Source organism: Peromyscus leucopus, chromosome 1 (assembly GCF_004664715.2).
Source record: "Peromyscus leucopus breed LL Stock chromosome 1, UCI_PerLeu_2.1, whole genome shotgun sequence".
In the NCBI taxonomy this organism is placed as follows: domain Eukaryota; kingdom Metazoa; phylum Chordata; class Mammalia; order Rodentia; family Cricetidae; genus Peromyscus; species Peromyscus leucopus.
The window spans coordinates 169,947,331-169,971,373 of NC_051063.1; the positions used below are offsets into that span (position 1 = coordinate 169,947,331).

The following is a 24,043-nucleotide window of genomic DNA, read 5'->3' on the forward strand; positions in this document are numbered from 1 at the left end:
GCGGCCGTTTCCAAAGGCCCTGCCCTGGCTCCAACCTTCACTCCTCCTACCACCCATTCTCGAACTGCTAAATTGCCTGATTCCAGCCATCCAAACCCTTCCACTGTTCTCCCTTTGTGAGAGGTGGCTGGTGTGGATGGACTGATTAAAGTTCATGTTCACCTCTCAGATTTCTCAGACACTAGCTAAGGCTCTTAACATTTCATATCCCATACCGTCCTCAATCCTCAGGAAAGGTGGAGCATACCAACCAGTCGTTAAAGACAATTCTTACTAAGATGTCATAGAAACTTCATCTCAACTGGGTAAGATTATTGCCTCTAGCTCTTTTCAGGCTCAGGACTCTTCCTAAAAAGCCTCTTTAATTTAAAATCAATTCCTCCGTTTGAACTAATGTATGGAAGGCCAGTTCTAACACCAGGTCTTTTATCCAACCCTCCAACTGTTCCAGATAGCCTGTTAACTCCCCTTTTATGTCACCTAAGGTCTATTCTATGGAGCTACGCAGACTGTTCATTACCTCAGTCATGTGACAATAATTGTCCACGTCCAATACACATAGGGGATCAGGTTCTTCTCTTTCCTCTAGGCCAGCACCCTTCACCCCTTTCCCCTAAGTGGCAGGGACCCTTCAAGATAATTCTTGTGACTCCTACAGCTGCTAAACTCGAGGGCTTTCCTCACTGGGTCTACCTGTCTCATCTAAAACCTTTTATCTCACCTCCATCCCAGAAAAAAAGCTCTCTTCATATACAGTGAAACAAACAGGGCCTTGTACTCTCAAGCTCCAGAGGATATCAGGATCCATTGCCTTGTCACCAATTCCAGAGGAATAAGGTATCACCCCTTCCTTTCCCAACTAGGGCCACACAGAGCTGGAGGCAAAAAGGACCATCAAAAATATTCAGGTGGTAAGGAAAAATGTAATATAACAGTCTATCATTGTTCAATACTCAGCAACTGATCACCTGCATTTCCTAAATGCTAAACTAATGAAGGAAACAGGTGCCTTAAATAAACTACCTCTAATAAGGCTTGTCTCAGATAAAAATTAAGCAGAGTACTAAGGCCAGATCTACCTCAGATAAATGTCACATGTCTCCATCTGGGCAGGCCAGATCTATCTCAGATAAATGCCAACTCCAAAAATAAAATAATAATGATTCTTTTTCCTCTAAGCTTTTTCTATGTCACCAGTATCTTGTCAGACAAAAGGTTCCCAGCCATAGCACGGATGGACAGCTGCAGAACTTCATTCCAGAACCCGCCCCCACTATCATCCCAGGACTTCACAAGCTACCCTTCCCATTTCCCCCCAAGAGCCAACTGACACCCACCATTCATCTGGAAGCAGTCTTTGAGAGAAATGTCGCCCCATACCCACTCAACCACAATTTTTTTTTCTTTAAAAAAAAAAAAAAAGAGTCAGGGATGATAGATTCACAACATGCGCCCACGGTTGTGCATGTCTGGCGGACCTAGCCAGTTCTGGGTCAAAATCGCCATTTCCGGGCCAAGGCGTCTTGCGTGACCAGGACCCCGTGGCTTTGCATGGTTGCATAACAACACGCAACATCAACCTGTGTATGCATGCGCCACCCAGCCTTTATAAGCCATATTCCTGGTTTCCTTCTTCTTCTCCTCCACACACGTGTCTCTTCCACAGGCCTGAGCACTTGTCTGTCCTTTTCTCTTATCTTAATAAAACTCTTGTTAGTGGATTCTGTCATGTTTCATGACATTTCCTTGCAGGGTAAGAGCGCCACTAAATAACTAACATAAAGGAGTCATCAACTGGCACTTGAGTGAAGACCAAAGGTGAAAACAGGAGTTCTGAGTTCTAAATAAGAGAAGTTGCTGAACATGACAGAGAAGACCACAGGAGTAAGAACAGCACTTAGAAGCACACGCTGGATGTAAAAGCAAAAGTCATGTTAGTCAGGGCATGGTGGTGCACACCTTTAATCCCAGCACTCGGGAGGCAGAGGCAGGTGATCTCTGTGATCTACATAGAGAGTTCCAAGGCAGCCAGAGCTACACACTGAGGCCCTGTCTTAAAAAAAGAAAGAGAAAGTTGTATGATAAAGTCGTAACTACAACAGACACGTTAGATTGTCCCTCCAGACTTCATTCTCACTTCATCCATAAATCAAAGCAGGTGCAATGAAAATTCATGTCTAAAGTGATTCTAAACCCTGGTAACTGAAGTGCAATCCACCAACCAGCAGTGATGTATTACCAGACCTTAGCAGCAGTTGGGGGAGGGAGTGTCCAGGGCCAGTCTAGGCAACACAGCAAGACCAGAGCAGCAAAGAGTCCAGGCATGTTGGGAGGGAAGGAGAAGGGGAGAGAGGGGGAGGGAGGGGGAGGGAGGCTTTCAGGTCCCACTAGAAATATCAGAACCTGTATTTAAACAGTAACCTCGTGTGGTGATTATGTGGTTTGTAAGCACATTAAAGTTTGACAAACTCTTCTCTAAAGTGTCTTCCAATTCTAAATGCAAGCGTTTCACACACACCAAAAGTCTGTCACTCTACAGGGATGGGAGCTGAAGAGCGCTGTTGACCTAGTCACCTAATCTTAATCCTAACAGTCTGTCTAATTTGCTCACTAGGAAACATCAGTGAGGCAGTGCTGTCACCTTGTGACTGTGACTGGTAAAACACACTTAACAACTCACTTGAGAAGCTGGGTGCTGGTAGAAAGGTGAAGTCCAATCACAGATGTGGTAAGATGTGCACTTTAACATACAACTTTCTCTTTCTTTTTTTAAGACAGGGCCACAGATGTGGTAACCACTCATATTAACTGCAACCGACTATCAAAAACAGCCCAGACGACATCACAGAGCATTGTCACACTTGAAAAGGAAAGTTTTTTCTTTATTACATTTTTATTTGTTTCAGGTAGGGTGCGCATGCGCACCCGCAGAGGTCAGAGGACAACTTGCAGGTCAGCTCTCTTCTTTCAGCATGCCAGTCCCAGGGATCAATCTCCAGTTCGTAGGCTTAGTGATGAGCACCTTCACTGAAGAGCCATTTTACTGGCTCTGAAAGTGAAGATTTTATAATTCCCAACAATTTGGTGTCGGTGGAACTCCTAGGTTCCAAGCTGCACTCTAACAATGTCGCCCTTGAAATCATCATGACGGGTTTTCAGACATCTAGCCCTGCCTGAACTGCCAGGAAATGAGTGTATAGGTTCCCGGGCGCTTGCTCTCTGAGGCGCTGTCTCATCTTGTGCTCTCTCTTTAGTCCTGTCCTGATCTCGACAGGCACTGAAGCCGGCAGGTACCAGAGAACACCCTCCAAGTGCCCCTCCATTTCCCACCCAATCATGGGTGACACTGTTAGAGTATGGCTTTGGAACCTAGGTGTTTCACCACCACCAAATTGTTCAAAATCATAGAGTTCACTATGTATATCACAGATTGGCACTGAACTCACAATCCACTGGGCACTGAAGCAACAAAATCACATGTTTTTCTGCCCTCAGAGCTTTGGGCTACTGAAGGAACACAATTCAAAATTCCATTTGCCTTAAGAGTGTTCCATATTAACAAAGCTGAAGGACCCAGCCAACCTATGGTATTCATTATCCAAGGTCTAAAAAAGGGAAAATCAGATAGATGGAACTGACCGGCAGCCAGGACCTAGGGGAGCAGAGGCTAACAGACTGAAGAATTCTGAGGAGAGCTGAGGGAGAGCTCCCCAATCTTGCAGTGGCCTCAACACAGACTGGAGGGATGGCAGCTCAATGTGAAGAAAGGAAAATTTTCTTTCTTTTAATGGGCTGAATTTTCACAAACTTTCTATCTTATCAGACCAAGTTAAGGGGTTGGAAAGCTATTGCTCAATTCATCAAATATTTGTAGAGTACTTCCATGGTGCCAGGCCCTGTGTGAGTTCAGAGAATATAAAAATGGAGTCAACAGGCCCTGTTTCCAAAGACCCCACCCAATCCACTCTCTGTGCCCACACACCCTTTGCACTCACCTGCTCTCTGCCCTCTACCAGCCCAATTTCTACCTCCCCTGTGAGAACCAGCTCAAGTTCTGCCTAATGAAGTGAGTGGTATATGTGTCTATAAACCCAGAACTCAGGAGGCTGAGGCAGAATTCCAAGTTCAAGGCTAGCTTGGACTACATACATACAGAGTGAGACCTTTTCTCAAAATACAAACAAAAAAGGAGAAAGAAGGGAAAGGAAGGGAAGAAAGGGTAAAAGATATAATTATATTTTAATTAAAATTTAAAATTTTTAAATGATTTTATTAGCTAAAATATAAAAAGGGGTGGGGCTGCAGAGATGGCTCAGTGGTTAAGAGCACTGGCTACTCTTCCAGAAGACCCAGGTCCAACTCCCAGCACCCACATGGCAGCTCACAACTGTCTGTTACTCCTATTCTAGGGAATCTGATACCCTCACATAGACATACATGCATATAAAACACCAATGTACATAAAATACAAATAAATAAATTATATTTAAAAAATATTTAAAAGGGGTGTTCTTGTATTATCACATTCATTCACATATCCATCAATTCAAATTTATTTGTAACACAGTGGCACAGAATCAAGTTGTTATAATTTTCTTTAAGTTTCCGGGGCTAGAGAGGTGGTTCAGTGGTTAAGAGTGCTTGCTGCCATTCCAGAAGACCAAGTTCAGTTCCCAGCATCCACATTGGGTGGCTCACATTGTAACTCCAGCTCCAGGGAATGCAATGCTCTCTTCTGACCTCTTCCAACTTCTGTACAAATATGGCGTGCGCACGCGCGCGCGCGCGCGCACACACATACACACACACACACACACACACACACACACACACAAATAAATAAATAAATAAATAAATAAATAAATAAATAAAAATTAAAATTAAATATTTAAAAACAATAGGGATCTAGAGAAATAGCCTAGTGGTTAAGAGCCCTGGCTGCTTTTCCAGAGGGCCTGGATTTGATTCTCAGTACCCACATGGTGGCTGTAACTCCTGCCCCAGAGGATCCAATGCCCTCTTCTAGCCTCCTCAGGTACTACATGATCCACAGACATACATAGAGGTGAAACACTCATCACATAAAGTAAAAAGAAATCTCAAAAAAAAAAATCTAAAAAATCCACACCTTACCTAATTACCATTTCAGTCCCCAGTGAACACCTGCTACCTTAGAAAGGTGACTCCATTTGCATCTCAGGGTTATGAAGTATACACCATCCCCTGATTAGACATCAGTCTCCTGAAAATAGGGACTGTCTTTAGAACTTTCTAGAAAGAAACCACATCAGCTACCAGACTAAGACCAAGCTATCAATCTGCGGAGAGTGCTCACTACCTAACACAACCCAGCATGATACTGAGCTTGGACAAACTGAAGAAGAGAAATGACCAAAAAGAATTTAAAATGCAGGAGGCAGAAGCAGAATTGTTATGAATTCAAAGTTACCCTGAGCTCCAGATTAATATTCTATTTTTAAAAATCATTTTATCAATTCACTTCTTTTGGAGGAATAAATTCGTACACTCCCTCACCCCTGGAGGCTCTAGGAAAGACTTCCTTGTTCACTATCCCTTGTGCCCTGAGAAATGTCACCCAGCATTCAAGTTGAGCAATCCCTCTTTCTTTGACACATTCCTAAAGTCTCCGGAATAGATACCAAATTTAGTGCTGATGTTCCAAGATTGTTATAATTTGGATCTTCAATTCTTCCCAAGGGCCTATGAGCTAATGGCTTAGTGGCTAACCTACTGGGAGGTCAGAAGAACCTTTAGGAGACAGAGTTTGGTAGAAAAATAATTAGATCATGGTGGTATATACACCCTTAAAGGAAATATTAGATTCACGTTTCTCACTGTCTTCTTTGCTTCCTGGTTGCTGTGACATGAACAGTGTTCTCCACTATGTACACATTCCATGGTGTATATCTCAACACAGGCTCCAAAGTGACAGGGCAGACTGCAAGCCAGAAATAAAACTCCCTTCCTTTGTGAGCTGCATGTTTGAAGGAAGCTGGCTGGCATCATCACCTCTAATGTTGACTGTGAGCATTATCAGCTTTCTCCTTTTGCCTTGGGCCATTTCCAGAGACTGGAGCCAAGATCCCCACCAAAGTAGGCAAACACAGTTCAAGAGTTCCTTCTTGCCTATAGTTCCCATACTCCTCAAACCTCTAACCTGAGGCTCTGGTGATCCTCCACAAATAAAATCCCATCCTGTAGACTGGAGCAACTAAACCATAGCAACTTCCTGATGAACAAAAGAAGGCTTAGTTTTCCCCCACTGCTCCAGGGAAGGATTTGGGAACAAAGATAACTGTCTCTGGTTTTATTTGTTTGTTTGTTGTTGCTTTGTTTTTATTTGCTTTTTGTGGTGCTAAGAATCAAACCCAGAGCCTTGTGCATGCTAGACAAGCAGTCTATGACTAAGCTATATCCTAACCCTCCATTTTTAATAATTTAGGGATGAGGGGAGTGTGCATGCCACCAAATGAATATGGAAGTCAGAAGACAACTTATTAGTCCTCTTCTTCCACCCTGTGAGTCCTGGGGGACTGAGCTCAGATCGTTAGCTTACCAGCCACCAGCCCTTCATTTTTGTTAGTTTTTCTTTCTTTCCTTCCTTCTTGTTTTTCAAATAGGTTCTGTCATCAAACTCAAAATCCTCCTCTCCCTCCCTAATGCTGGAATCACAGACATACACTACCACAATCAACTTGAACTGCCTCTTCTTATTCCAGCTCTGCTTCCCCTTTATGTGGTTAGGGAACTGGAGGGCACTGTCAACAGTTTTGAGGACAGGGCAACTGCCCAGGCAGTACTACTTCCATGGCTGGTACTTCACAGATGGACAGAGGAAACACACCAGCCAGCCTCTCTTCTGCCAGCCTGCAATGCCCCATTTCTTGCTATAAACAGCCAAAAGGTACAAGGAAATTCAAGTGGGAAAAATAGGCTAAGAGAGCAAAATCATAACACAGTAAGGGTTGAGGAGTCAAGGACCACTGCCAAGATGTCAATCACTCCTTCATTCTCGAGAGTGCTGCATATCTTTTGTTTGACCAGTTTTACCTCCCACATTCCTGTAAAGCACCTGATCCAATCTGTTACCAACATCACCAACACCGCCTTCTTGTTCTTGCCTTCTAATGGGTGCTCTGGCATGGGATTAAATTGTTGACACTACCCCACCCAAGCCATTCCAAGAAATCAAAAGTCTCTAACTGAAGACACTCCACACAGTCTTGAAGCAACAAGAGCACCAACAGACAGCCACAATGAAGGTTCTAGTCTCTTCCTGCCTTCTGTTGCTGCCACTGACGTTCCTGTCCATGGTCTCCAGCAGTTCAAATCCAGGTAAATAAGATGAAATCATATTCTCTGTTTTATTTCTCTCCATCCCTTCCTCTTTACCTCTTCCCTCCTTCCCCCATCTAATATTCTTCCCCCTTGAGACAGGATCTTGATATGTAGCCCAGGCTGAACTGAAACTTGCACTCTTCCTACCTCAGTATCCTGAGTACCAGCATTATAAGCATGTGTCACCATGCCTTGCTCAATATTAACTCACACCTCACCTGCAGCAGGCACACACCAAAGATTAAACTGATATTAATGGGGGAAGAGGAATAGAAAATGTGGCAATCCCAACACACCTCATTAAAATGTTCTTTTAGCTACAGCTCGTTGGGCCAATTAAGTTCGTCTTTCTCAGTGCCAATATCCTCATTAACCAAAAGGAAGGACCCTACTTATCCCGAAAGAGTCTGTGAACTTTAAGACACATTGCCTTAGTGTCTGCAACTGTAGCTGGCAACATGCACGCATGTACAGAGCCCAGACAAGACCCCTGCCCCTTCCCTCCCCTAACCTGTCCTAGAAAAGTCACAAATTTCCTCAGGGCTCAACTAGAGGGGTTCTGGTGGAAAGTAAAGAAATTAAGAGTCCTATATTTTTTAGAGTGTGCCGGTTAAGTCACCAATGATACAAACTAGGGCAGTCCTACCACTAGGTAGTGCCCATGCAGACACTTAGCTCATACTGCACACTGTTAAAATGGTTTGCCTTTGGGGAGGCAGGCCTTAGGAGTGTTTCTAAATCTGTTCCAGTTTTCACCAGAGCCAGGGCAGCCCAGTCCTTCACAGAACAACCACACAGAAGCAAGATCATCTCCGTTCATGTGCCTTTCTACTTGAGAACGCCACCCCTATTTGGGGGTGAAATAACTTATGGCATACTCAGCATCAATCCTAAATTTAGGATCAACTGCCTTCTGCAATGTCCAACTTCTCTCCTTTCTAGAGAAAGCTTTTTGGTAATTTCTGGGCTCTACAATCCTGGGGCCCAAAGCACCCCTCTGGAAGGAAAAGCATCTCTATCACTATGATGGACACAGGGCTAGAGTTCTCCCCATGGACTCAAAGCTCTAGTCGCAACCCACTTTTCCAGTCGCAAAGATACACTCTATGCTCCACTCAGACTAGACTGCTGATTCCCAACAGGTCCTATGTTTTCAAACCAGCTCAACTTTACTCACACATCCAGCTCAAAAGCTAACACCTTCCCATTCCTCCCTTGATTCCTCCCACAACCACACACAGCTCTCCCCTTGCTGACTATGTTCAGCTCAAACAAGACTCTTTTTGCATGTATCATATTCTGCCTCACACTGTAAGGATTCAGCTCTTCTACCTATCCTCCTGCTCTGCAGACTGTAACCTTTACCACCTTGGTGGCACAAACTGTTGTCTCATTTCCATAACCCTCACACAATCTAGCATAGCACTTAGTAACTATTAGTTAAGTGCTTAGGTTTCTTTTTTTTTTTTTTAAAGATTTATTTATTTATTATGTATACAGTGAGTGTTCTGTCTGCAGGCCAGAAGAGGGAGCCAGATCTCATTGTAGATGGTTGTGAGCCACCATGTGGTTGCTGGGAATTGAACTCAGGACCTATGGAAGAACAGCCAGTGCTCTTAACCCCTGAGCCATCTATCCAACCCAAGTGCTTAGGTTTCTAAGTTCACAGTGATTCTATGGCTCTATGCCAGGGTATGACGGTGTTTTTTCTTGTTGCTGCTAGTGTGTGTATATATGTGTGTATCAGTGGGGATTAGACATAGAATCCCATATATGCTGTGATAGTTTCAATGTAATTGGCCCCCATAAACTCATAGGGAGTGGCACTATTAGGAGGTGTGGCTTTGTTGGAGTGGGTGTGGCTTTGTTGAAGGAAGTGTGTCACTGGGGCAGGCTTTGAGGTCTCATATATGCTCAAGCCACACCCAGTGTCTCAGAGCACTTCCTGTTGCCCTTGGGTCAAGATGTAGGACTCTCATCTCCTTCTCCAGCACCAAGTCTGCCTGCATATCATCGTGTCTTGCCATGATGATAATTGACCAAACCTCTGAAACTGTAAGCCAGCCCAATGAAATATTTCCCTATTTCCCTTTATAAGAGTTGCCATGGCCATGGTGTCTCTTCACAGCAATAGAAATCCTAACTGAGACACATTCTAAGCAAGCACCGTGTCACTGAGTTACAGTCCTGCCCCTATTCTTGTTTTGTTTTGTTTTGTTTCTTAGTTTCCCAGGCTTGCCTTAACTTGTAATCTTCTTGCCTCAGCCTCCCAAACAGCTGGATTTACAGTCCCAAACTTTCTACTTAAGTCTGGTGCTGAACAATTCTTTACTGTGTAGACCTCTATCCACTAACCACCAATAGCAAACCTTCAGTTGAGAAAGCTAAAAATACCATACCCCTGCAAGGGACCACTCAAAGTTGATAAACACAGCTCTACAGCAACATTTACAAGCCTGGATCCACATTTAAACTCCCCCAGACACATGCCTTGAACTTGCCATTTGCTTTGCAACCTTGAAAGTAGTTCAAGTCATGTAACTTCTTTGAGCCTCCAGATGGCGCTGTCACAAACCACATGGGCTTTTCCAAACCAAAAAGTTTCACAATGTTCACATAGGTCTGAGCCAATTAGGAAATGACCATACATAATCTCTAAATCAATTCTCAAAATAAAAATTTATCTTACAAGCTAGAGTGTTGGCTCGGTGGTTAAGAGCCCCAGCTGCTTTTCCAAAGGACCTGGTTTGATTCCCATCACCCACATGGTGGCTAACAACTGTCATACATATGTGCAGGCAAAACACTCGTACACATAACAAATTTTTTTAGTCTAATCTTACTTTACCTCATAATAGCTACATCTATACTCAATATACTTTTAAAAGAGGAGAAAGAAGAAAAGAATACATACCAATATATGAGAATATTATGAATAAACTATAATAGACTACTCACTAGCTGTGATATTACATAATTATACTACTTAGGATAATAGCTGGCATGTGTTAGGAATTCCTGTTCTGCAGGCACTGTTTTAAGTGTTATAATGAATACACTGTGATCTCATTTTGTACTTACAAAAATCTAATGTAATGGGGTTTGGAGTGATAGCTCAGCAGTTAAGAGCACCAGCTGCTCTTGCAGAGGATTCAGGTACAGTTCCCAGCAGCCACATTAGGCAACTCATAACTGCCTGTAATTCCAGCTCCAGGGGATTCAACATCCTCCTCTAGTCTCCTCAAGCACCTGCACATATATGGTGCACACATCCCCAGGAGCATACATACATATAAAATAAATATTTAATTTCATACATTTTGGTTTTTTTTTATTTTTCATGCTTTCAAAATGTTAAGAAAAGAGTTCCAATATATTTTTCAGGTTTTTTTTAAATAGCTTTTTTAAAGTTTTTATTTATTTATTTGGGGGTCCATGGTGCCTGGAGTATGTGGGTCAGAGGACAACTTTTATGAGTTAGTTCTTGCCTTCTATCATGTTTTGGAGCTGAACTCAGGTAGTCAAGCCTGGTGGTAGGCACCTCTAACTACTGAGCAATCTCATTGCCCTCATTTAACATTTTATCATAATACCATGATCAAGACTTTTTTTTTTTTAATTAAAAAAGAGTTGCTTGAGAAGTGGTGGCCCACACCTTTAATCCCAGCACTCAGGATACAGAGGCAGGCAGATCTCTGTGAGTTCAAGACCAGCCTGGTCTACAGAGATACTTAATTCTAGGACAGCCAGGGCTACACAGAGAAACCCTGTCTCGAAAAAACTAAAAACAGAAAAGGGAAGGGAACTATTCAGCAGGTAAAGTATTGCTTTGCCAAGAATGACACCTGAGTTTAAAACCCAGGGCCACGTGATGGAAGAAGAACAGACTGCTGAAAGTTGTCCTTTGACCTCCACAGATGCACTATGACACATTCACACACAAAGGCAGGAATGTGCATGTGTGTGTGCATACACATAAATAAATAGTATTTTTTATTAAATTTAAAAAAAAAACAGTAGGAGAGATAGCTCAACGTTAAGAGCACTGGTTGTTCTTCCAGAAAATCCAGGGTTTGATTCCCTGCACCCATGTGGTTGCTCACAACTCTGTGTAACTCCAGTCCCAGGGGATCTGACCTCTGTGGACACTACATACATACAGTGCATAGTCATACATGAAAGACTGATATACATAAAATAAAAATAAATCTTTAAAAACAAAAGGGGCTGAAGAGATAGTTCCGTGGTTAAAATCACTGTCTGCTCTTTCAGAGAACTTGGGTCCAAATCCTAGCATCTTGATAGTGGCTTACAGATGTCTGTAACTCCAGTTCTGGGGCATCTGATGCCCTCTTCTGGCCTCTTCAGTCACCAGACACACCAGTGGTTCACAGATGTACATGCAGGCAAAACACCCACACACAGAAAATCAAAATTTTAAAAAACAGGAAAGTGTCATTAACACAGTAACATTGGCTAATTCCTCAAATATTCAGTGTCCTAATTATTCCACTAACATCCTTTTCCTAGTACAAAGACCACTTCAGAACTCACAGTGAATAAAGCTGTCATGACACCTTGGTGTCCTCCAAGCTGGCATGGCTTCTAAGTCTTTCTACCTCCTTCCCAGGAGTTCTTGGTATATTTTGTAAGAGTACTGGAAAGTAGAATGTCCTCAGTACAGGTTTTTCCAGTGTTTCCTCATGATTAAGTTCTGCTTATTTACTTTGTGCACAGATATCACAGAAGGGCTGGCAAGGGCCTCAGTGGAAGTCTGGTGACCTGAGTTTGATACCCAGAACCTACATAAAAGCGGAAGGGAAGAACAGACTACTCCACAAAGTTCTCCTCTAAGCTCCATACATGTGCTACGGCAGTCACACCTCCCCCATCCACACCATGTACACAAATGATAATTTAAAATGTAAAGCATCACAAAAGTAATGTGTCCTTCCCAGCACAGCACATGGAAAAAAGTCCCAAGTCCCAAGTGCCTTTCTTGCTCCTTACCAGTGACCATGCTGGTAAAGGTGGCATCTGCAGTCTTAACCACCGAGCCAACACTCTAGCTTGTAAGATAAATTTTTATTTTGAGAATTGATTTAGAGATTATGTATGGTCATTTCCTAATTGGCTCAGACCTATGTGAACATTGTGAAACTTTTTGGTTTGGAAAAGCCCATGTGGTTTGTGACAGCGCCATCTGGAGGCTCAAAGAAGTTACATGACTTGAACTACTTTCAAGGCTGCAAAGCAAATGGCAAGTTCAAGGCATGTGTCTGGGGGAGTTTAAATGTGGATCCAGGCTTGTAAATGTTGCTGTAGAGCTGTGTTTATCAACTTTGAGTGGTCCCTTGCAGGGGTATGGTATTTTTAGCTTTCTCAACTGAAGGTTTGCTATTGGTGGTTAGTGGATAGAGGTCTACACAGTAAAGAATTGTTCAGCACCAGACTTAAGTAGAAAGTTTGGGACTGTAAATCCAGCTGTTTGGGAGGCTGAGGCAAGAAGATTACAAGTTAAGGCAAGCCTGGGAAACTAAGAAACAAAACAAAACAAGAATAGGGGCAGGACTGTAACTCAGTGACACGGTGCTTGCTTAGAATGTGTCTCAGTTAGGATTTCTATTGCTGTGAAGAGACACCATGGCCATGGCAACTCTTATAAAGGGAAATAGGGAAATATTTAATTGGGGCTGGCTTACAGTTTCAGAGGTTTGGTCAATTATCATCATGGCAAGACACGATGATATGCAGGCAGACTTGGTGCTGGAGAAGGAGATGAGAGTCCTACATCTTGACTCAAGGGCAACAGGAAGTGCTCTGAGACACTGGGTGTGGCTTGAGCATATATGAGACCTCAAAGCCTGCCCCAGTGACACACTTCCTTCAACAAAGCCACACCCACTCCAACAAAGCCACACCTCCTAATAGTGCCACTCCCTATGAGTTTATGGGGGCCAATTACATTGAAACTATCACAGCATATATGGGATTCTATGTCTAATCCCCACTGATACACACATATATACACACACTAGCAGCAACAAGAAAAAACACCGTCATACCCTGGCATAGAGCCATAGAATCACTGTGAACTTAGAAACCTAAGCACTTAACTAATAGTTACTAAGTGCTATTCCTATGGGAATGCTTACACCTACATTCATATATGCACACACATACACATACATATGCATAAATAATAAAAATAAAACTTAGAAAACAGAAAAGGCTCTTCCTTTTAGTTATTCATTCATTCATTTATTTATTTATTTTGGTTTTTTGAGACAGGGTTTCTCTGTGTAGCTTTGGAGCCTGTCCTAGAACTCACCCTGTAGCCCAGGCTGGCCTCGAACTCACAGAGATCCACCTGCCTCTGCCTCCCGAGTGCTGTGATTAAAGGCGTGTGCCACCTTTTATTTACTTTTTAAGATTTATTTTTATTTTTATTTATGTGTGCCTGTGTCTATGGAGGCCAGAGAAAATGTCATATCCCTAGAGGTAAAATTAAAGGCAGTTATGAGCCACCTGATGTGGGAGCTAGGAACCGAACTCACGTCCTCTGGAAGAGAAGTAAGGGCTTATAAACACTGACCCATCTCTCCAGGCCTTCAGGCCTTCTTCCTTTCACCTACTTGTTTTTACCTGTATAGACTCAGAAACTCATAGGTAACCCACTACTACCATCATTTATTATGTTATTCACATTGTCCTTCAAGTTGGTTTCCATAGTCTTTTTTTAATGTCTTCATCTTTTTTTTTTTTTTTTTTTTTTTTTTTTTGGCAGTTCCTTACTTTCTGACACAAGAAGTTTCAGGCTTGTCTTATACTTTCCTGCTCCCTGGAATCAGCTATTTCCAAGAATCCCTGGTTCTTGTCTTGGGTGCTGAAACACGTCCTTTGCTAGGAGGAGCTGTTGCTTCTATGTAGCCCTTCTGGAGGGAGACAGAGATGGGAAACAGCACACACATACTATCAGCCGTATTTTACAAATTACAGCAACTTAAGCAACCTATCTTTTAAAAAAAATCACAAAGTAAATATGTGGTAGACCTGGCAAATCAAAATAATGATATATCAGCTTAGCATGGTGGCACATACTTGTAATCCCAGTATGTATGTGGTAGACCTGGCAAATCAAAATACTGATATATCAGCTTAGCATGGTGGCACATACTTGTAATCCCAGTATGTGGGAGGCAAAGGCAAGGAGATCTCTGCAAGTTCAAGACCAGCCAGGTCTACACAGAAAGCTGCAGGCAAGGAGAATAATGAGACCCTGTCTGGAGGAAAAGGAGATTGAAGAGGAAGACAGATTTGGTAGTGTCTTAACAAGTAGAATTAACTTTTGCTCAGCCTGCCAGTACAAAGCCAGGAGCTAATGAGAGATTCACTGTCTTCAGAAAACAACTAGAAGCCAGGTATGTTGACACATGCCTGAAATCCCAGCACCCAGAGGCTGAGGTAGAAAGGTTAAGAGTTCAAGGTTATCCTCAGCTATTTATCAAGTTTGAGGTCAACCTGAACTACATGGGGCAAAGGGGTAGGGAGATGTGGAAGAGGGGGAAGGGAAGGAAGGAAGAAAACAACTAGTAGTCCTCAGTAACAACCGTAATAACACTCATGTCCTGAACATGTGTCTGGACACAGGACATTCACAGTAATTAATTTATTCTTCAGCAAGTTGGGCATTACTTACCCTTGTTTTGCAAGTCAGAGACTCACAGATCCAAGAAGTATACATCATGCAGTTAAGTGACAGAGCCAGTGGGAAGCCCCAGGCCTATCTGGATAGAAAGTCCACTGGGCAAGCATTAACCAAGACTAATTTTTGATGAAACATAAATTTGCTTTTAATATCCTTAGTAATAACATGATTGTTTTAACCCATTAGAAAAGAAAGTATCCCAGTATGGTCTGCTAGACTAATCTGGGCTACTCAACAAGACAGAAACAAAGAGAAAGAGGAGGAGAGGGGAGTAAAGACAAGCATACTAAGAATATACTAAATTTATAATTCCACACAAAGTGAGACTACTTTGTAAAATAAATTTAGAGGAAAATTAAGAAGTAAATAAACATAAAGATTGGTACAAGTTGGGGCTGAAGGGATGGCTCCATAGTTAAAAGCACTGACTGCTCCTGCAGAGGAATCAGAACTGATTCCCAGCACTCACATGGCGGCTCACGACCATCCATAACAGTTCCAGAGGATCCAAGGATCTCTTCTAGACTCCAAGGGCACCAGGCATGCAAGTGGTGCACATACATACATGCAGGCAAAATACTCATACACAAAAAATAAAATACATCTTAAAAAATCAAAATTAAATAAAAAATAATGTGTTCTTGAGCAGGGCATCACACCACTCACCTGTAATTCTAGCACTTGGGAGATAGAAACAGAAGGATCTGGAGTTCGATGTCATCCTCACTTCTGTAGTAAGTTCAAGACTATCCTGAACTACAAGAGACCTTACCTCAGAATTATGATGATGATGATGATGATGAAGTTTATTGTACTTTCAAATTTTTTCTCCAATTGGATTACCATTTCTACATATCTAAATGTGATCACTTAGAATTTAAAAACTTCTGTCTTTAGGGATCCAACTAAATCATCTACAAGATTTCTTCTGGTTTTAATGTTTTATGGCTTTTTGATGAAATGAGGAATAGAGGTCACACAAGGAGAAAATGCTAGAAAAAAATAGAAGGCAAAGGCTGTGCCCATCTAATTTTAATAGTGCTCAAAACAGCACATGAGAACATTGGAAAACAGCACTGGGAAATGATGCAATACCATCCATCTATGTGGCAGAAAGGGCACAAGTATGGAAGCAGGAGGCTTGAATTGAACCAGATAATCTCTAAAGGAGGCCCTCTCCAAACGCTTGTCCATGCACCTACTGAACAAACACTAAATGCCTACCATGTGTCAGGAGCAATGAGCTCTGTCAGTACTGAACCACTGATTCTGAAGTTAGTGGAGGAGAATGCTGTGGGGATGTCTTTTGGTATGCTGTGAATACGTGTTGCTATGATTGGTTAATACAGAAGCTGCTCTGGCCTATGGCAAGTCAGGTTATAGCCAGGCAGGAAATCCAAGAGAAAGACAGGAAGAAGAAAGGAGAGTAGCCGGGAGATGCCAGCCTGCTGTCCAAGGAGCAACATGCCAACAGACTGGTAAAGCCATGGCCACATGGCTACATATAGATTAATAGAAATGGGTTGAGTTAAGTTATAATAGCTAGTTAGCTAGCAAGAAGTCTAACCCATAGGCCATACAGCTGACAATTAATATAAGCCTCTGTGTGTTTACTTGGGACCAAGCAGCTGCCAGTTGCAGGTGGGAGAGATCCATCCTGGCCATGGGGTGGGACAGGACCAGAGAAACTTCTGACTACAGGAAAAAGGTTTTGTCTATATTTGTTAGGAGTGTCATAACAAGATACCACAGTTGGAGTGGCTTTAGGGACAAATTTGATTTTCTCACATTTCTGGAGACTGGGAATCCAAGACTGAGGTACCAGAAGGTCTGAATCTCTTCTAAAGCCTCTGTCTTTGGCTGACAAATAGCTGCAATCTTAGTTGAGACTGTGATAGAGTCCCACTGTTGACTGGATGGCTTAGAACCAGCAGAAATTTATTTGTCATAGTTTCAAAAGTAGGGTTTCTGAGATCAGAGTTTTGGCATGATTGAATTGAAGTAAGATTCATCTCACAGTGTGCAGACAATTCTCAAACAGTGGAAATTGAGGGTTCTCGGGGGTCCCTTTCCACAAGGACACAAGTCCCACTCCTGGGAGTTCTACCTTCATGACCTAATTAACCCCACAAAGGCCCCACTTCCTAATATAATCACATTAGGGACTAGAATTCCAACATAGAAGGCTTTTTTTAAAGTTTCATTTATTGTATTTTATGTATATGAATGCTTTGCCCACATGTGGTATGTGCACCACATGCATGCAGTGTCCCGGAGGCCAGAAGAGGGAGTCAGGTCCCCTGGAACTGGAGTTACAGTAAGTTATGAACTGCCCCAACCCAGGTCCTCTGCAACGGCAGTAAGTGCTCTTAACTGCTGCCCTGTTTCCTCAGCCCCAACACAGAGGCTTTAAGGAGACATATTCTGTTAGCGTCTTGCCATATCACCAGTCACATGGTTTTTCCTCTGTGTGTACATCCTTAAGGTCTTTTTGTTTTATTTTGTTTGAGACAGGGACAGGTTTTCTCTGTGTAGTCCTGGCTGTCCTGGAACTTACAGTGTAGATAAGGCTGGCCTGGAACCCACAGAGATTCTCCTGCCTCTGCCTCCCTAGAGCTGGGATTAAAGGTATGTGCCACCACAACCTTTTTCTTATAAAATGGCTCATTTTCTTATAAAAATGGATTAATCAACTCCACAAAAGCATCATTTTAGCTTAATTGCCATTTTCAAAACTCTATCTCCAAATATACTCATTCTGAGGAAGTAGAGGTTAGATCTTTAGTATGTGAATTTGGGAGGATAGCATTCAGGCCATAACAGATTTCAAGTCACAAATTACACAAGAATAATTCAAGCACAGTACTCATCTGTAATCCCAACAATTAGAATCAGGGTTAGAGAGATTGCTGAAGGTTCAAAGACAGCTGGACCACATAGCAAGACCCTTTCCCAACCAAAAATAACAACAAAAATGAGCTGGGCAATGGTGGAGGTGGAAGCTGGGTAATCAGGTGGAAGCTGGTCCAACCCCAGCTATAATATGGAGACCCTGTCTCAAAGAAAGAATAGTTTAAACACAGTAAGAAACATATGTAGGCATATTTGATTGTTTTCATGGTGCTATGGATCAAATCCAGAGTATCATACATGTTAGACGAGCATATAAACTTAGCTATATTTCTAATCTGGCATTATTGGTTTTAACAGGAAACATTGCCAACTAAAATTAGAGGAGGTGTCATGTGAGCCCAGTTCTAGCTTGAGATTCTCAAATCTATAAGCCTTTATCTTTTTTATAATTTTACCCTAGTTGTGTGTTGTCAATTTGACACAAACTAGGGTGCTGCTCAAATCCTAAGTGGTCTTATAATAAAAACCCGGAGCCAGATATTGGGGTAAATACTTAAAGATCAGAGAGACAAAGGAACAAGCCATAGCCACTTCTCACCTCAACAACTCCACGAATCTTGTGACCGAATGCTCTGAGTCCTCAGCCCAAAGGGCTTTTCGGTTCCTGTCTCCTCACACCTTATATACCTTTCTCTGCCCAGTCATATCACTTTCTGTCTCAACCTTCCTACTGCTGGGATTAATGGTGTGTGTGCTTCCCAAATGCTGGTAGCAAAGGCATGCAATCTCAAATGCTGGGATTAAAGGTGTGTGCCACCACTGCCTGGCTCTGTTTCTTTTAGACTGGATTAATCTCATGTAGTCTAGGGTGGCCTTGAACTCACAGAGATCCAGGCGGATCTCTATCTCTGCCTCCGGAGTGCTAGGATTAAAGGTGTGTGCCACCACTGCCTGACCTCTGTGGCTAACTCTGTGGCTGGCTCTGTCCTCTGATCTTCAGAATAGCTTTATTTCTTAGATTACAAAAATATATCACCACACTAAAGTCATCTGAAAAGCAGGAACCTCAGTTGAGAAAATGCCTACTTAAGATTGGCCAGTAGGAAAGATGTAGAGTGTTTTCTTGATTAATGATTGATGTGGGAGGGCCCAGCTCACTATAGGCAGTGAGACCCCTAGGCAGGTAGTCTTGGGATATATAAGAAAGCAAACTGAGCAAGCCAGGAGGAACAAGTCAGTAAACAGCCTTTCCTCCATGACATCTGCATCAGTTTCTACCTCCAGGTTCCAACCTTGAGTTCCTACCTTGCCTTCCCTCAAGAAGTGATGGAGTGTGACCTGAGAGTTGTAAGGTGAAATAAACCCTTTCTTTCCAAAGTTGCTTTTAGTTTATGGTGTTTTATCACAGCAATAAAAACCCTAAGACAAATTTTGTATTATATCTAATTAATGTATTTTTCTGTGGGTGGGTACACATGCCACACACAGGAAATATGTGAAAGTCAGAAGACAGACCTCAAGAGCCAATATTCTTCTTCTACCATATGAGTCCCAAAGATGGAACTCAGGTTGTCAAGCTTGGCAGCAGGTCCCAGCTAAGCTATCACCAGCCCTTAAACCTTCATCTTCTTTTGTCATCGAAATATTTTAGGGGTGGGCTTGGTGGAAAGCACCAATAATCACAGCTACCAGGAAGCAGATTCAGATGGATCACTGAAGGCCAGGAGCCAGATGAACACTGAGCTGCATAGCAAGACCTTGTCTCAAATACATGGAGGTGGTAGAATCAGATAACAATATAGGCTTGGATGCAATGTGTCTGTCCCAGAGGAACAAACACAAATACCATTCTATTAATAGTCAATTGAATTGTGGATTCAAACACATCAACTTAGAGTTCAAGTGGAAATTTTGATTTACAGTTATCTGCTCTTTGCTCTCACCTAAGTTACCAGTATTTTAATGAGGGATGTGGAGGTTGCAGTCCTAATAACCCCATCATGTCTTCCCTTAGATTCAGAAGCCATTTTCTTCACTTTCTCAGCTAAGGTTTTCAGTGGGCCTGATTTTTTTTTCTTTTAAGATTTATTTTTGCTTTGTACATGAGTGTCTGTGGAAGTCAGCAGAGGTCACTGGATCCCCTGAAACTAGATGATTACAGATGATTGCAAGCCACCACATAGGTGATGGGACTCAAATCTGGGTTTTCTCTGCAAGAGCAGCAAGTGCCTTTAACCACTGGGTCATCTCTCCAGGGTTTAGGATAGATTTTTAGGTCTCAGTTCTTTACCCATTTTACAATATCCTTCTTTTGGAGTTCCCTACAGCTCAGCAGTGGAAGGTAGGACAGACAGACAGAGACACATACAAACAGAGATTGTGTTGATCTAGGTACTCAGGTAGCACAACACTAGAGGAGAGGAGCACAGAGAGCTTTCCCTTTCCAGTATCTGGAAGTTAACCACATGTGTTTGCCTCCAACAGGAGTCGCCAGAAGCCATGGAGGCCAACGCCAGGCTTCTAGAAGATGGCTCCAGGAAGGCGGCCAAGAATGTGAATGCAGAGGTCAGTAATTCAGCCTTAACCACAGAGTTGGTGCCATTGTGACCCTAAACCTTCATCTCCCTTGAGCCCCTCCGAGACCAGGACAGATGTTGTCTGAGCTAACCTCAGCCTCCCACCAGATGCAGCACTAATGCCTGCTTTCTCCCTGAGTCAGACAAGAGCTAGATGCCTACCAGGATCTTTGTGCACCCCCACCAACACTTTTCCCAAATTCCCTGTACCTTCTTGGAAGGTTTTTACTTTTTCCTGGTTCCCTAAAAGCATCTTAGATCCTGGTCTTAACCTGATGTTCCTTATAGGAAGGATTGAAAGCAGAAGAAATGTAGCCCTAAAAAGACATCTGGGCCTCACTTCTTCATTTTTCAGTTTCCACAGGGATATCCCAATGTCCCCTCTAAACATGTCAGCAAATCCCTACCCACAGAGGTCACACAAAAACAACATAGAAATCCTGGGGTTCACATAGTTTGAGGTCTCCATTGTTCCCTGTTGACCCTTTTCCCCAGTCTGTGAGAAAGAGGCACCCGAGTGCTCAAAAAGCCCTGCCAAATCCTACTCTCAAACATACCAATCTTGTTGTCTAAGCAGTAGCCTCTTGTTACAGATTGGTTCCTGAGAACCCCAAAGAGAGAATCCACACCAGTGCTGGAGCCACAAAGGAAGCAGTGTCCCTGTGATCATGTCAAGGGCGGTGAGAAAAAAAACAGTAAGTTCAAGAGGATGGCCTTGCTTAAACCACACTCAGTCCTATGGGCTCACTAGGGATGGAGGCAAGGCCGAGAAGACCAAAATAAACACAGGCATCAGCCAGCCCCTTTCTATTCAATGTCAGCTTGTAGGAAAACAGAAAGAGCAAAAACATCAAGATAGACTTATTCTGAAACTATCAAAGTAAAAGGAAACTGGGAGCCTGTGACCTGCCCGTTGATATCTGAAGATGACACCAGTGTCAGTGTGGAACAGGATTTGGGCTTTTCCTTCATCTGGCAGTTGGTTGTTTTGTTTGTTTGTTTTCATTTTATGTGTGTGGGTATTTTGCCTGCATGTATTTAAGTGCACTACCTACATGCAGTGCCCTTGAAGGCAGAAAAGGGAATCAGATTTCCTGGGACAGGAGTTACAGATGACTTTGAACCACCATGTGGGTGCTGGGAATTGAACCTGGAGCCTCTAAAGGGGCAAACTCATGCTCTTAGTCGCTGAGCCATCTCTCCAGCCCCACAGTCTGTTTTAAAATGTTATTATACAAAAAAGTAAATCAAGGGCCAAAAAGATGGCTCAGAAGGTAAAGGTGCTTACAGCCAAATCTAACGAGCTGAGTTCATTCCCTGGACCCACATGATAGAAAGAGAGAACAGACTCCTGCAAGATGCCCTCAGCTTCCAAATTTCTACTATGGCATGAGTGCAACCCTACATATATGCACACCACAGATACACACAAATAAACCATTGTTTTATAAATTATCATTTTATTTATAATGTACGTGTGTGTGTGTGTGTGTGTGTGTGTGTGTGTGTGTGTGTGTGTGTGTTTACATATAGCATCACATGTGTGGAGGTCAGAGAAGAAAGTTGTGAGTCGGTTCTCTCTTTCTGCCATATCAGTCTCTGGGATTGAACTCAGGTCATAAAGTTTGGCAAATGTCTTACCTGGTAAGCCATCTCTTCCACTCTTGTTTGGCTTTTTGATTCTGGTTTGTGCTGCCCCCCTGCCCTTGGTTTGGTTTTTCAAGACAAGGTTTCTGTATATAGCCCTGACTGTCCTAGATCTCTCACTTTGTAGACCAGGCTGGTCTTGAACCCATGGAGATCCACCAACCTCTGCCTCTTGAGTGCAGAGATTGAGGGCATGCACCACCACAGCCAGGCACATCTCATAATTTCAAAAGTTTACATAAAAATTAAACTTTGCACTTTGCAACGCTTTTAAAGGAGCTGAAGAGACAGAACAACAGTTACAAGCACTTGCTGCTCTTTCAGAGGACCAGAGTAGCCAAGCAGTGGTGGTGCATGCCTTTAATCCCAGAACTCAGGAGGCAGAGGCAGGCAGATCTCTGAATTTGAGGCCAGCCTGGTCTACAGAGTGAGTTCCCGGACAGCCAGGGCTACACAGAGAGACCCTGTCTCGAAATAAAATCAGAGGTCCGTAGTTTGGTTCCCAGCACCCTTGTCAGGTGGCTCCCAACCACCTGTAACTCCAGCTCCAGGAGATCTGAAATTCTATTCTAACCCACTCAGGGACATACACACACACACACACACACACACACACACACACACACACACACACACACAAAATAAATAAATAAAACAAAGTATTTGTAAGTTTTTGATGACAGCATCCCCTTTTATTTGTGCTCTAGGACACCAAAAGCACCACAGGAAGCCAAACAAGCCCTCCAGAACCTGCCAACAATTTCTCAAACGATGTCAACTAGCAAGTTTTGCTCTGCCCTTATAGTTCTGAGATTCTACTCTTTCAAGTGAACACTCTCAGTGAAAAAGAGGTGATCAACCCTCGGGCATGTTCTTGTTCTCCCTACCCCCATTCTCACCAAAAGCATCCCAGTGCTCTCAGAAGGCACTGCCCAGCATATTGGCTACTGTGCTCTCTATTGCCATCTTCTCTCATCACTATTGATTTCAATATGGGTTAAATAATTTAAAATGACAGAGTCTCCCTTCCTCTTTTTATTCAGCTCCCAGGTCTGTTCCCAGAATCTTGATGTTGGTACTTTTATTTCTTAGGTGAAATAAGATTCATGTTCCTATTGTGTGTGTGTGTGTGTGTGTGTGTGTGTGTGTGTGTGTGTGTGTGTGTGTTTAAGCAACAGACTACAAAGACCTTCTGAGAAACCAGGTCAGTTTGATAGACTTTCTGAAACTGGCCAATCACAATGATTTCAAAAACTTCGACAATGTGTTTGTGCTAAATGCTAACAGCAAAAAGTTCTGCTTTTGTTTAAGCTTTGCTTGCTTGCAGAGGTCATGGAAGACCCATATAAGATTCTCTCTGCTGCAGCTTACATTCTCCTACTCCCAAGGAGGGGACTGTAAGTTATGCCCAGCCATGAATAAATTTTACCTTGCAGTATCTCGGTGTTTAGCTCCTGGTGTTTGGTACCAGGACACTTATCTCTTCTGTTTGCCCTAAAAGAATCAAAGAAACCTGAGCCTCCTATTGGTCTCACTTGACCATTAGGAAATTAGCAAATAAAATAAATAGTGCATATATATATGTATATATATATAATGCAAATGTATGATATATGAGTATCAATTATTTCAAGCAAATGGGGTCTGACTTACTCACATTCAATCCACATGTCACCCTTTGCCCTGTTCATTGGAAACCCATCCCAGATTCTACACACACTTTTTCTTCCTTGACCCTCTTTCTCTCTCCATTGCCTACTTCTTTATTCTTTCACTCATTCTAAGGTGCATCATCTGGATGGGGCATAGAAAGCAGATAAAACACTGAATTAGATACTGCCTGATTAAAAATAATAAAGGTTTACAAGTTCTGGTTTCTTAGGATCTAGACAGCCTTCAG

The 24,043-nt window shown here is 42.7% G+C and overlaps 2 protein-coding genes across 2 annotated transcripts in view; both read left to right on the forward strand.

Moving 5' to 3' along the window:
- The window catches only part of LOC114688528 (carcinoembryonic antigen-related cell adhesion molecule 1-like), an 875,221-nt gene that overhangs the window by 208,025 nt on the left and 643,153 nt on the right, over window positions 1–24,043 (forward strand). The gene's annotated exons all lie outside the window — the stretch shown is intronic.
- Cxcl17 (C-X-C motif chemokine ligand 17) lies at window positions 7,123–23,578 on the forward strand. The gene is made up of 4 exons (XM_028859975.2): window positions 7,123–7,356; window positions 20,405–20,485; window positions 21,090–21,191; window positions 22,851–23,578. The coding sequence occupies exons 1-4, from the start codon at window positions 7,278–7,280 to the stop codon at window positions 22,946–22,948; spliced, it is 360 nt and encodes a 119-aa protein (XP_028715808.1). The 5' UTR covers window positions 7,123–7,277; the 3' UTR covers window positions 22,949–23,578.

What these genes read in the sequence shown, in the direction of transcription:
- Cxcl17 (XM_028859975.2), top strand. Translation starts at nt 7,278, where the DNA reads ATGAAGGTTCTAGTCTCTTCCTGCCTTCTGTTGCTGCCACTGACGTTC. An exon ending in CCAAGAATGTGAATGCAGAG is followed by an intron (nt 20,486 to 21,089) that starts GTCAGTAATTCA and finishes CTCTTGTTACAG; the next exon opens with ATTGGTTCCTGAGAACCCCA. An exon ending in GGGCGGTGAGAAAAAAAACA is followed by an intron (nt 21,192 to 22,850) that starts GTAAGTTCAAGA and finishes TTTGTGCTCTAG; the next exon opens with GACACCAAAAGCACCACAGG.